A 14,129-nucleotide genomic window follows, 5' to 3' on the forward strand; every position below is an offset into this window, starting at 1 on the left:
TAATAAAATTCATATATTTAGAATCAGCATTATAAGCCCATTCTTTTGCTACATTTATTGACATCAAAGTTCCGTTTTTAAAAGTTTCGATTACTATTGAGCCGTATCGCTTGTTTTTTTTTATTGTTTTTTTTTAAGCATATGATGGGGTTCTCCCCTTAGTCAATACCACGCTCTTTACGTTAAAAGTTAAAAAAAAATTTAATTCACAAACCCCTGAATCACAGAAAAAATGAATTTCTGATTTTCATGTTTCTGATTATAGAGTAAATACATTGCATTTTTTTTATATTTCTAAAAAAGAAAAAAAACAAATTTTGAACTGAAATTAATGAGCAGGGTTAAAATTCAAAATGAGTATAAATTGTTCCGTGTTTTAGGGTGACTATCGCCTCTTCAATTTCTCACTTTTTCGCTAAAGTTTTTTAGTACTTTAAAAAAGCTTCTTATTCCAATTAAATAAGCCGGGTGCTTCAGAGGTTATTCCTAAAGAATTATGACTGTGGGTAACTCTGGGTAAGGTATAGTGGGGCTGCAGTCAAAATATGTTAACAACAATTATTCTATACATAATAAAGTAGGTTTTTTTTTATATATATTTGCTTCCTTCTCAACAGCCCCAATTCTAGACTTATACCAAATCTAGGGAGTGGGTAATTTTGTTTTTTCATTCTGTAATAATGAAAATACCAAATAAAAAGTATTTTTGAAATCAAGGGATAATGGTAAATCCAGGAGGCAACTCCCCCCTCCCCCCTAATTGGCACCACTGGTACTAGTTACAATATTAAAAAAAGCGTAATACCGTTCAATACTCGGAATCTTAGTTTCTTAGACCTCTGCAGGTATGAATCCCCTCGGCCCTGCCCTATGGCAAAGCCTACACGAGTGTAACAATTACACGCAAACATTATCTACCTTTTTCTAATTAACCGCAATTTTCTATGTTTTGAAAAAAATAATATGCAAACTAAGAAAAATTAAGTACAGAAGTAGGTATGAGTGAAGCTGAAGTACGTATATATATTAAAATTCCCTGCGACAGAAAGAAAAATTAATAATTGAAATTATTAAAATGTGCTCTTTTTGGCATATACTACTTCCCCCCCCCCCCTCACCCAAACGATGACCCACCGCCCCTTCTGCATAATAGCTGATGAGTAATTATACATCACTAAACATAATTTAATGGAAATTCAAGAGGATCAACTTAGTTAAATCACGCATTTAGGTAAATTTCTGGGCTAATCACTTATGTTGTATTAATTGATGTTGTTTAATATACCAAGCAAAATCTTAGAGTTAAATGCAGCCTACATACCCAGACGCAAATATTCCCTTCTGTTTTTCTCTTTAAATTTCTCACTATTTTCGATATTTTAGCCCAAAAAAATTGTAAGTATGTATTTTGGTTTATTCTTTCCTTGCGACAGGAGGAATTGAACCTCGGCACCGGTTGTTCCAGGACGAGGCTTTAACCATTCCGTTGTCACAAAGTGAATATTTTGTATATTTTGGTAATATATGAAATGAATACAGAAGATAGGTAGCTCATCTGTGAGAACAAAATGAATATATATTACAGAGGAAAATGCTTTCGCCTTTTTTTTGTGCAAAAGTCTAGCAACTAAAAGTAAAGAGCGATTGTTAAAAATATTGTTTTTGATTTCTTTTCGCTAAGAGTTTTATTAACTCAGTATACTCAACATTTTTTTTTTTTTTTCGATTGAGGAGATCTACGAAACAACTTGCCTTGCCGTTTTTATTTTTTGATGGCCAGGTCATAACTAATCGTTGATTTTTATTGCAACAACTTGATGGTTATTTACTATAACCGAATCAGGAGAACTACCATGAATTTAGTTATGGAATGTGAGTGGGAGATGGGGGGGAGTATTTGGTGTCATGCAAAGTAAGCCATTTCAATGGCGATAATACTTTAAGTCGTGAAAAACACCAGACTGGAGGAGAGGGTATGGAGGACTGAAGCCTTCAACATCAAACAACACCATCAAAATGTACTGCAAGAAAGCTTATAAAAATTCGAATTTTGATGGAATGCAAAAAAAAACTTATCTCATCAAGACAAAGTTTGGATTTTCTATACTCTTATGCGTAATTTTGCATTAGTGAAATTACTTATCTAGACCTTTAAATTCAGTAAATAATATAAAGTTCCGACACACAGAAATAATTTATTAGTGTAAAGAAAACCTTTCAGTCTGGTAAGGAAATTTGTCAATTATGGGGAAGGATTTTCGTTCTTGATTTGTGTCCTTTTTATTGGCGATATTAGGCTACTGTAAAATTTTCGTTTTTATTGATAATCGAAGATCAAGAACCAGATTTTAGCTGGCAATCCTATAATCATACGCAGGCAACTGCATGGCCATTTATTTCAGGGCTTCTTCTTTTTTCTAAGTGAGGACCACCTGAACAGGGAAATCAACTGATTTTGATGAATAATCTATTTTTAGACTTCAGTTTCTTAGTATTGGCAACTAGATTAGCCCTAGAGAGATCAGAGCTTTCATCGGATTAATTGAGTGGCAATCTGCCTATATAGTTAGTTGCCTTCAGCTCAGACAAACGACAAAGAACTGAACAAGAAATGGAAAAAAAAGTAAAGTAAAAGTAAAACTGAGGCAATAAAATATGATATTCTTTTAAAATATAATAACTTGTGGATGATTCTGACTAAAGAACATCAATTGGGTTTCCAAAAAGTAATTTAAATATAATATGATAAATTAAAGTAATTGGTTTGAAATATAATACAATATAAAAGTTAGCTGATGTATACAATTTAATTTAAGAAACAATAATTTAAGTTTTATATAATTAGTTTAAAATACAAAATAAGATATATATATATGTATATATATGTATATATATATATATATATATAATATATATATATATATATATATATATATATATATATATATATATATATATATATATATATATATATACGAGAGGTGTTTTTAAGTAAGGTCCGTTTGAACATAAGTACACAACAAAAGATTATTTAAAAAAAGTAAATTTATTTTCAGAAAGTAGATACTTTATCCAATTTTTGGCATAGTTGCCAAGTATTTTCAAACACTTATCATGCGCCTCAACTGATTTTAAAGTAACATCTTCATAAAAACTTTTCGCCGACTTCCAATAACAAAGAGTTCACTTCCGTTTTTACGTCGTCGTCATCAGTGTAATGGTTGCCACTGAGGTTGCAACCGGTTTAGCTGGAGACGAAGCATGGGTTTCGCATATCACGCCCAAATCGAGGCAACAGAACACGGAATGGAAACACACACACTCCCCTGAAAACTTGAAGGCCGAACATCCTCTCTCCCAGCACAAAATCATGGCGTCGTTGTTTGAAAAAAGGCATGGTGTTTTTTTGGTCGACTTCATGCAACGAGGAACCGCTATTAATGCAGAAGCATACAGCTAAACCCTCAGAAAGCTCCGCCAAGCGATAAAAAAAACAACAAAATTTGAATCGATTATTCTGACAACAATTATATTTCCACTAAGAATATCTTGAAATTTTCTAGGGAGTCTACACTAAACAAGACTTCTCTTAGAAGTTAATTCCGGTAAATTCAGAACACAAGTGCGACTAATTCTCGTTTCTTACTTTTGTTCAGTTTTTCATAAAAAAATTTTATTTCAGCTGATCAAGTCAAATTTTTTTTTCGTAGGGAACTTTTGGAGCATTGCAGAAAATATGTGAAGATTCCTGTGACATAATGGACTCAGACGCAGTTAATAGGCCCCTGAATTATCTCATACCGAAATTCCTTCAGTTTTTTAGGCATGCTTCCCCTAAGATCAGGTCCCACTCCATATCCTGTATCAACCAGTTCATCTTATCAAGATCTCAAGCACTTATGGTTAATATTGATACGTTTATTGAGGTATGGTTTTCTTTGTTTATTTTTTTAGTCAAATATTAAAAAAAAAAACACAAAACACGCCAAATGCCAGAACTTGTAGTTTTTTACATCGTAGTACTAAAATGTATGAAGTTAGTGAAAAAAAATAATAATATTAAATCACAAATTGTTTAAAAAAAAACAAATGACATAAATATGCTGATATTTTAGCATTATAACATTAGGTAAAAGCGGAAAGAAATTTATTTCATATCTCATGTATCCCGAGACAGTCGGCTGAAGAATGGGAACAAGTGATGCTGCTTGGCCGAGTATAGGGCTGAGGGAATGACAAAAAAGGGAAGGATATTCCGTTAAATAAGGTGGCTCAAAAGGGATAATCCAAAGTTCTATATCTATTGATAGTTTGCATCAGGGCTGTGGAGTCGGTTAAGTTCTAATCAACTGTGACTCCAAACATTTTGAATATACCGACTCCACTATCTTTTTTTAAATTTTCATTTAAATAGATTTCATAAGTTATAACCGACTCTGAATCCAAACATTTTCAACTTACCGACTCCAAGTCCGACTCCATTCAGCAAATATTTACTAATTCTCCGACTCCACAGCGCTGGTTTTCATAGCTGGAAACAGGTTCAATTTTCAAAGAGGATGGGGGGGGGGTGTTTATTATTTTTGTTTTTAGTTCAGTTATTTGTTTTCATTGATAAAGGCTTCCGTACGTTACCTTCTAGAGGCTTTACGAATTCAGGGTGCTAGAATAGGTTTGAAAATTAATATTAAGAACACTAAGTCGCTAAGGCTAGGAATAAGTGAAGATGAAAAGGTGACGTTGGGTTACGAAAAGATTGTTCAGGTGGATAGCTTCACTTGGTAGTATTATTAGTAAATACGGTGAGAGCAGTGAAGATGTTAAAAGTAGAATAGCCAATACTCAGGGTGCTATTTCATTGTAAAAAAAATTTTTGGAAGAACAGGAAGATAAGTCTGCGAACCAAGATTAGAATATTGGAAGCTACAGTGATGACAGTGGTCAAATATGGCTCTAAAGCATGGACGCTCTGAAAAACGGAGGAAGATTTGCTTGATGTTTTCCAGATAAATTGCTTAAGGATTGTTTGGATACCCGGCTGACTGACCGTATTTCAAACAGTTGGCTGTACGACAAGTGAGGTTCAGTCCCTCTTTTTAGGGCTACAATAAGAGAAAGGTTGAGATGGCTAGGGCATGTTTTGTGGATGAAGGATGGCAGATTGCCAAAAATTGTCCTTTTCGGCCAACCCCTCTAGGGCTAAACGAAATGCAGGTTGTTCGCGCTTGGGAGGATGTCATAAAGAAATATTTAAAGGAAATGTGAACTTCCTGTGAGGGTGTAAAGAGGGAGGCTTTGAATAGATTGGGATGGAGGAGGAGCTTACGTAGCTGTGCTGGCCTCTGGTGGCTTGGTGCTGCAGTGAGTTGTTAGTAGTAGCAGTAGTTTATTTTTAATGAGACTAGTGTAAGAGACATTTGACGTGCCTATATTGGTTTTGGTGCTATTGCATGGTGAACAATTTCATAATTGACATTTTCGTGGTTTGTATTTTTGTTTTATTTTTTCCTTTTTTCGTGTTGTTTGTTTAATTTAGTTTAGTTTATTTTTTTTCTGTTGGTAAAGGCTTCCGAACGTAATGCCGAAATGTTTGGACTTTTTTTTTATATTAATGAAAAAAGTCTTTGGTTAATAAGAATAAAAGACATTTGTTTTGCAGGGACTTTTTCTTGTGGCAGTGGACGACGACCCAGATGTTCGAAAAAATGTATGTCGAGCATTAGTGATGCTCCTCGAAGTACGATTAGATAGGCTCTCACCGCATATGAACAATATTATTGAATACATGCTTTTGCGAACTCAAGACCAGAATGATATAGTTGCATTAGAAGCTTGTGAATTCTGGCTAAGTTTGGCTGAACAACAAGTGTGTCGAGATGTACTGGGACCATTTTTACCCCGACTTATACCGGTGCTCATAAAGGGGATGAGATATTCAGAATTAGATGTTATATTGCTGAAGGTAAGAGGGATAACTTTTATTGCTTGTAATAAAAAATATTATTTACGATTATGTAATACGAAATCGAAGGACTGTTTGAGAAAAGTAGGGACTAATGGGGTGTGTTGTATAAATCGTTGAAGTTTTTGTAGATGTTTGTGTGGATGTTAATATTTTTTTTCATAGCTATCATAAGATCTATTGGATCAAATTGCAAATTAAAATAGACAGACTGTGTTAGAAATATAGGAACTGATGGGGTATGTTGTACAAATCGTTGATTTTTGTGGGTATGGGTTGGTGAGAGGGTGTTAGTTCATTCATAAAAAAGTGACTGCTACTCTAAAATGCAGTAAAACTGACAATAATAATTTCTTTAATTAACCTTTTTTGAGTTATTTTTATCACCTAGTTCTATTAGATGCTATATTGATGAAGACAAGAGAGATAACTTTCATCAAACATTTCGGGGTAACGAACTGTAAGTTAAGAGCGATGCAGCTCAATAGTAACTGAAACTCAAAAAAAGTGAATTTTGATGCCAATAGATATATCCAAAGAATCGGCCTTTTATACCGATTCCAAGCATATAAGTTTCATTGAATTTAGTGTTACTTGCGAAAGGCTACGAACCTGGGAAAATTAGTTCGATTTCGCAAAGGTCGGAAACGAAATTCTGTGACTGAAAGTAAAAGAATCTTAAATCATACCATCAGATTCGGCGTATCAGAGAAACCTACAGTAGAGGTTTCAAAGTCCTATTAGCAAAAATGTGGAATTATGTAGGAAAGATCACGGATGCATTTTTATTTCTCTTTTTTTTTCAAGGGGTGATCGCGTCGACCCATTGGTCCTAGAATATTGGGAGGAAGCTCAATCGAACAGAAATTAAAATTTCTAGTGCCCTTTTTAAGTGACCAAAAAGATTGAAGGGTTAGTAGCCCCCTCAGACGCCCCTTCTTCCCAAAATTATTAGATAGTAATTTTGTTCAGCATAGTTGAAAGGCCCAATAACTATGCCTTTGGAAATAACATGACCCCTCATAGCCCTGCGGAAAAGCCTTTAAGTTATAAAGTTTACCCATTCTTTACGTATAGTATTTGTTATTGGGAAGTATTCATACAGCTTCAGGCTGGGGGGACGAATTTTCCGCTGGAGGGCTCTTCCAGGAGATTAGTTTCCCGGCAGTGAACTTTTCAGGGAAAATTTTACGCTGGGGAAATTGTCAGAATTCCTATACAAAATAATTTTTATATTTCTTGTTTTCTCTTTGCCGATTCAATTTTACGCGTGGAGATGTTAAGGGTAATGGTCCGGGGTAAAATTTCACCGGGATTGAATTTTCTTGTGGATTTTTCCGTGGGGAGATGATTTCTCCGTGTAGGTCGGGCCTGATTTCCTGGCATTACTTAAAAACGATCGGAAATTTAATTTTAAAAAAATAAGTTTTTTCAACTGAAAGTAAGTAGTAACATTAAAGCTTTAAACAGACAGAAATTATTGCGTTATGAGGGCTGTTGCCCCCTCCTCAACGCCTTGCTTTTTACGTTAAAGTTTGAATTTTGTCCCAATTCTTTTAAGAACGACTCCTGAAACACAAGGGCTGTTTAGTTAGAGCAATGGAGAGCTTTTCATAAGTACTAAAATACTTCAGCGTAAAAATTAACGTGTTAAAGAGGAGGTAATCCCCCCCTCCCATATACGTAATATTTTCTGTTCGTTTTGTTTTATTGTCGCTCCTACTTTCAGCTGAAAAAAACTTGTTTTTTTATTTAATTACTTAAAAAGCTTCTTTATTAATACTAGTTGCTATTGCTGTTTGTTGCTCCATAGCTATAATTAAATCTATTGGGACCAATATGAAAAATAAAGGGATACAAAAAGCAGAAGGGGAGGGGGATCATTTGGGGTTCGGAATAACATAGATTTTGAAGGCAAAAAGAGTTGGAAAATTAGGAAAACGTAAAACCGTTGGTACTTAGTTGGGTGTACAAGAAAGGGCCCCAACCCCCTGGGCTTGTAATAGCGATCTTTATTTTTATAGTCTTGAAAGGCTCCTTATTGGAATAGAATTTTTCACTTTATCAAATCAAACAAACGGGTTGCTCTGAACACATCAGATAGCTTTCCTAGGAAAAACAAATCAGCAGAATTATCAAAAGATTCAATTCTAGTCATTATCCGTTATTTCCCGTTATTATAACATTTCCGTTATTTGACTTGATATTGCATATATAACAGTTTAGTCATTATAGAGCTGTTATAATACAGTAATTATATATATATATATATATATATATATATATATATATATATATATATATATATATATATATATATATATATATATATATATTCATTTAATAATATTCATTTAAGTTTAGTGTTACTCATCAAAGGCTGCGAGCCTGAGAAAATTTGGGGAACACTACCAAAATAACACCATTAGATGCTCAATGAAAATCACACTATTAGATTCAGTGTATCAGAGAACCCTACCGTAGAGGTTCCAAGCTCCTATCTGCAAATATATATATATATATATATATATATATATATATATATATATATATATATATATATATATATATATATATATATATATATATATATATATATATATATATATATATACGTATATATATATATACATATACATATATATATATATATATATATATATATATATATATATAATATACATATATATATATATATGTATACGTATATATATATATATATATATATATGTATATATATATATTAGTGTTATTATATAGTTATAGTTATTATTACAGATTTGAGGGACAAGTCACCTCTATGCTAATAGAATAGTTTCAAGTGTTTGACTGAGAATGGACATAAGAAAGAAATTTCTCTTAAACATACTGCTTAATCAAATCAAGACGGCTTAATGCTTAAAGACTACCCAACTTATCTGAAGGATAAGACGCCTCTATTGGTTACAGATTTTTTTAAATTTTTGACTGAATGTGGTAACAGATAACGGCCTAAAGAGTAGCCCACCATTTTGAGGAATGAAACATGATCAACATAGTCATTTAAATTGTTTGACTGAAGTGTGGTATTTAAGACAGCCAGTTGCACAGAGAGGGGTCCACCAATTTGTGAATATAAGACAGTTCTAATTTACAAAAAAAGGATATGGTCCTCCTGTGCCTTTTCTCGTGTATAAAGAGTTAAATCAAATCGAATCGACATTTCAGTTGCTGATTTTTTTTTTTTTTTTTTTTTTTTTTTTTTTTTTTTTATAGAGACAAGCTGCGAGTCTGTTGCCCAACCTTGACACAGTGTTTTATTTGACTTAGTGTGGAATATAAAACAATAGATTTCTTATAGTTGTGGTAATTTGAGGGACATGTCACCAATGAGAATTATTTCATTGTTTGACTGCTTGAGTATGTCATAAGATAGACAGACGTTTGTTTTGAACGCAATGCTGGATCACAACAATTTAATTATTTGATTCTATACGGGGAGAAGTATAAGACAAAGAACGTTTGTCGTCTTCTGCAATTTCTGCCTCCTGCGATAAATGTAGAAAACAGACCTTTGTCTTGAATATAATGCTTGATCAAATCAATCTACGTATTTTATTTTATTTAGGGAGACGTGGAAGACGATGAAATGGTACCAGACAGAAGTGAGGACATTCGACCTCGTTTTCACAAATCCAGGACGCATCAAATAAGACATAGCATTAGTGACGGGAGTGACAACTTCGATGGTGGGGATTTTGATGATGGTGAAGAAGATGACGGACCAGATGATGGATCCATGTCAGATTGGAATTTAAGTAAGAATATTTTCTTGATCTTAGCAGGAGGAGAATCAGCCAGACATTGCGCAAGTGATACAGCATGTCAACGAGGAAATTACCGATACCGTGTGGGGGGGGGGGGAATTTAAAATGAATATTTTAAAGTTGGCTATTGAAATATAGTTAATTCTCTTGGTGAAAAATAAAGGGGTTGTTAGAGACACTACCTTGAGTAATAACTAAGCTTTAGTTATCACAAAATAATACACTATAGGACTTGTCTATTATTGCTTTCAATTTATGATGGCTCGTGTTCTTAAGTCCAGATTGATTATATCTAATTCTCTTGGTTGTCTCTTATGTCTAACACTATTCTCGCTAAAGATGATTAGTCTATTCATAAAAAGTACTTTAGTAAGTTGGGCTTTCTTTCTTTTTTATTTTCCTTCCACTATTTGTTGGGTTACTGGCACAGTCGTGACGGTTAGAATTAATCTTATGAATCTTCCCGATTACGAAGAGGGGCATAGTAGTTCCCTGAGGCCGTGTTAACTTAGATTCTAATCTTAGATAAGACAAATTTTGTCTTAAAGACTAAAAATTCGAAAATAGTAAATAAAACAAATTAAAACTAGTTTTCAAAAATGTCTCAAAAGTAGGATTTTTTTTTCTCGAGAGTCCTTGAATATATTTGACAAAAAGAGGAGCCCCCTTTATATATAAGTTGAATAAAGAAAGGTCCAAAGCAGATTGGAGTTTACATACCCCTATTTATTAAACGTTCCAAAAGCTGAAAAAAATCTAATAACTTCTTTTGATCGGAAAAGAGGTAAAGTTCTATCTGACTCTCGTTTCTCTAATAATAGGTATGATGAATATAAAGAAACAATAGAATGAAATATAGATAATAGAAATACAGAATAGAAGATAATAGAATGTAACACAAATCATCTCGAATTCTTTACATGCTCAAGTACTTTGATATTAGTATGATATTTGATAGTTTTCAATAAAAAAGAAATCAGATTTAACGTTTTATATTGGTGTAGTGTTTAATTTTTAAGATAAATTTTTTAATTTACTCTGAGTTTCTGTTTTAGCTGGAATGAATTTAGTTTTGAACGTTGAGATACGCGTATTAATTATGGCTGCCTCCTTGGGGGCAACTTAGTAAAGAACGAATCCTAGTTCATAGTAACTTAAAATTTAAAACGTGTTTTGAAATATTTGGCTAAATAGTTTGGTTATTTTGAAATATTTGGTTATGAGTTATGTGGTTGGATTTTGTCTATTTCTGATACTAAGCGATTTTTTTTATTGTTTTTTTTTTTTTGTATTTTAATTTTATCATTAAAGCTTGCATAAGACTGAAAAAGCTGATTCGCCAAGCTAATTGAATCCAAGCAGAAAAAAAAGAAATTTCGGACATTCACCGATGAATGTCGACATTAACCAGATTTCGGACATTCACAGTAATACATATACTGATAAAATCTGGAAGTAAACATTCGAAAGTGGTAGAAAAATGGCCTCATTTAACAGATTTATGTGACAAAAAAAAATACAAATGACGAAAGTAGAAGCACAAAAGGTCAGTCGGTGAGTTGATGAAAATGAGCTTAAAAAAGACTGGATACTGGCTTACTATTTATCTTTAATATGTCTCTAATTTATGTACCATAAATAAATTTTCGTTTTAGTTCTTAATTTAATATTAAAAAATACTATATCCTTTTATTTTCTATGGCAAAGAATATTTTTTTAAACTGAGTGCTCCCTTTCAAACAGTTCGTGGTAACGAACTGTAAGTAAGGAGCGACCCGGCTCAATGGTAACCGAAACTCTAGAAAATGGTATTTTGATACAAATAGATACATCAAAAGAATCAAATTTTAATGCTGATTTCAAATATATAAATTTCATCAAGTTTAATTCTACCCATCAAACGTTAAGCGCCTGAGAAAATTTGGCTTAGTTTCGAAAAAGGGGGGAAAGACCCCCTAAAAGTTATTGAACCTTAATGAAAATCACACCTTCCGCGTATCAGAGAACCCTACTGTAGAGGTTTCAAGCTCCCATCTACAAAAATGTGGAATTTTGCATTTTTTGCCAGAAGAAAGATCACGGGTGCGTGTTTATTTGTTTGTTTGTTTTTTTGTTTTTTTTTCCAGGGGTGATCGTATCGAACCAGTTGTCCTAGAATATCGTGAAGGGCTCATTGGAATGGAAATTGAAAGTTCTAGTGCCCTTTAAGTGACCAAAAAAAATGGAGGAGCAACTAGGCCCCCTCGAAGTCCCAGAATATCTGGAAGGGCTCATTGGAATGGAAGTTAAAGTTCTAGGGCCCTTTTTAAGGACCAGAAGAAATGGAGGGCAGCTAGGCCCCCTCCCCAGCATTATTTCCCAAAGTCACCTGATCAAAATTTTGAGATAGCCATTTTGTTCAGCATGTTCGAAAATATTATAAGTATGTCTTTTAGGATGACTTAATGCCCCGAAGTTCCCGGGGGGAGGGCTGAAAGTTATGAACTTTACCCAATGTTAACATATAGTATTGGTTATTTGGAAGTATACAGACGATTTCAGGGAGATTTTCCTGGTAGTGGGGGGGGGGGGGGTCAGGGGTTATTGGGAGGATCTTTCCATGAAGGAAAGTTATTCGTGGGGAAGGGACATTGCTATGAAGGGGACGCCGGACTTCCCAGCAATTAAACAAGTTTCGAAAGAAAAGCATCATTTAACATTTAATAAAAGTAAATCAATATGACAAATTTTTGTTTTAATTATTCATGTACGGTGAGCCAAGCAGCAGTGCTGCAGCCCTAGACGTTTTAGCCAGTGTTTTTTAGGGATGAGTTACTGCCTGTACTATTGCCCATCACTTATTTGCCCATATATTCTTTTTTTTCTCCTCAGGGAAATGCAGTGCTGCAGCCCTAGACGTTTTAGCCAGTGTTTTTAGGGACGAGTTACTGCCTGTCCTATGCCAATCCTTATTGCCCATATATTTTTTTCTCCTCAGGGAAATGCAGTGCTGCAGCCCTAGACGTTTTAGCCAGTGTTTTTAAGGGACGAGTTACTGCCTGTACTATTGCCCATCCTTATTGCCCATATATTTTTTTTTTCTCCTCAGGGAAATGCAGTGCTGCAGCCCTAGACGTTTTAGCCAGTGTTTTTAGGGACGAGTTACTACCTGTACTATTGCCCATCCTTAAAGAAACACTGTTTCACTCCGATTGGGTTATCAAGGAATCAGGAATTTTAGCCTTGGGTGCAATTGCTGAAGGTAAGTTGTCTCATGGCCTTATGTTGATGTTATCCTCCCCCCTCGTCTTAAGGGTCTTTTGTATCTATTTTGTTTATTATTGGTTTGCGTTATTAGTTGCTACAAGCAAAGAGGGGGAACAGAAATATTCTCATAAACAAAAATTTTAAGGAAATACAGAAAATGTGTTAGAAAAGGGTATAAATGTAGAAAAGCAACTCAAAACAAAAAAGCTGTATTGACATAATACCATAAAAACTGAGATTAACAAATAAAAATATCGAAAGGGAATTCCGCTGATTTAGCAGTAAGTTCTTTCAGTTTTGGTGTAATATTTGAAAGGCCCTGTTCAGGAATTATAACTTAATGTCCCTACCATGAAGGTTAATATATACAAAATCTAAATAATGTATATCAATCAGTGTTGTTTGACTTATTTCTAGCACTCAGAATCTTTGAGTGAAAGAGCTATTCTAAGAGATAGAAGTAAATTTAAATGGTGTCAACCATTATGTTTATTGCTAAGCTTTCTATTGGGAGTATAAGATTACCTTGAGCCAAGACCGTGACCAGGGGGAAGGTGGTTTACCAGATTTGTAACCCAGTCCCCGGAAATTTTTGTCCGGCTTAAAAAAAAAGGACCAAAAATTTGTATATTTTTTTTTTTTCTACGGTCGGGTTTTTGAGACAGAATTGATGGGCGCAACTAAATACGATGCTGGGCTTAATACTTTAGATGATAAAAATAATCTTAGGAAAGTTGGGTATTTGAAGCAGGAATGATGGGTATAGCTACACACAGTACAAATCAAAAATTCTATGTAATGTCGAGCATTTGAAGCAGGAGTGATTGAAGTAGCTAAATAAGGTGCAGAGTATAAATATGCAATCAAAGATAAAAAACGCCTAAAAGGTTTAGTATATGTGGCAGGATCGATAGTTGTAACTAATTACCGTGCGGGGGCTAAATACGTATGAAAAAAAAAATAATTTAAATAAGTTGTGGCATTTGAGGCAGGAGCGATGGGTGGTGCTAAATATGGTGCTGAGGCTTAATACGCATGAAAGAAAAATAATTTAAGTAAGTTGGGGCATTTGAGGCTGGAGTGATGTGTAGGACTAAATACGGTGCAGTAGATAA

General features: G+C 33.9%; 1 protein-coding gene across 1 annotated transcript in view; it reads left to right on the forward strand.

Annotated features, from left to right (window-relative positions):
- Tnpo (transportin 1) overlaps nucleotides 1–14,129 on the forward strand; it is a 100,577-nt gene that overhangs the window by 45,358 nt on the left and 41,090 nt on the right. The window contains exons 4-7 of the mRNA XM_089093640.1: nucleotides 3,711–3,926; nucleotides 5,660–5,962; nucleotides 9,570–9,759; nucleotides 12,857–13,009. Coding sequence (XP_088949766.1) covers nucleotides 3,711–3,926; nucleotides 5,660–5,962; nucleotides 9,570–9,759; nucleotides 12,857–13,009 — 862 coding nt within the window. The remainder of the gene's footprint in view (nucleotides 1–3,710; nucleotides 3,927–5,659; nucleotides 5,963–9,569; nucleotides 9,760–12,856; nucleotides 13,010–14,129) is intronic.

The sequence above is a fragment of the Artemia sp. Qi Xiang Cuo genome, chromosome 1 (assembly GCF_049724085.1).
Source record: "Artemia sp. Qi Xiang Cuo chromosome 1, ASM4972408v1, whole genome shotgun sequence".
NCBI classification, from domain to species: domain Eukaryota; kingdom Metazoa; phylum Arthropoda; class Branchiopoda; order Anostraca; family Artemiidae; genus Artemia; species Artemia sp. Qi Xiang Cuo.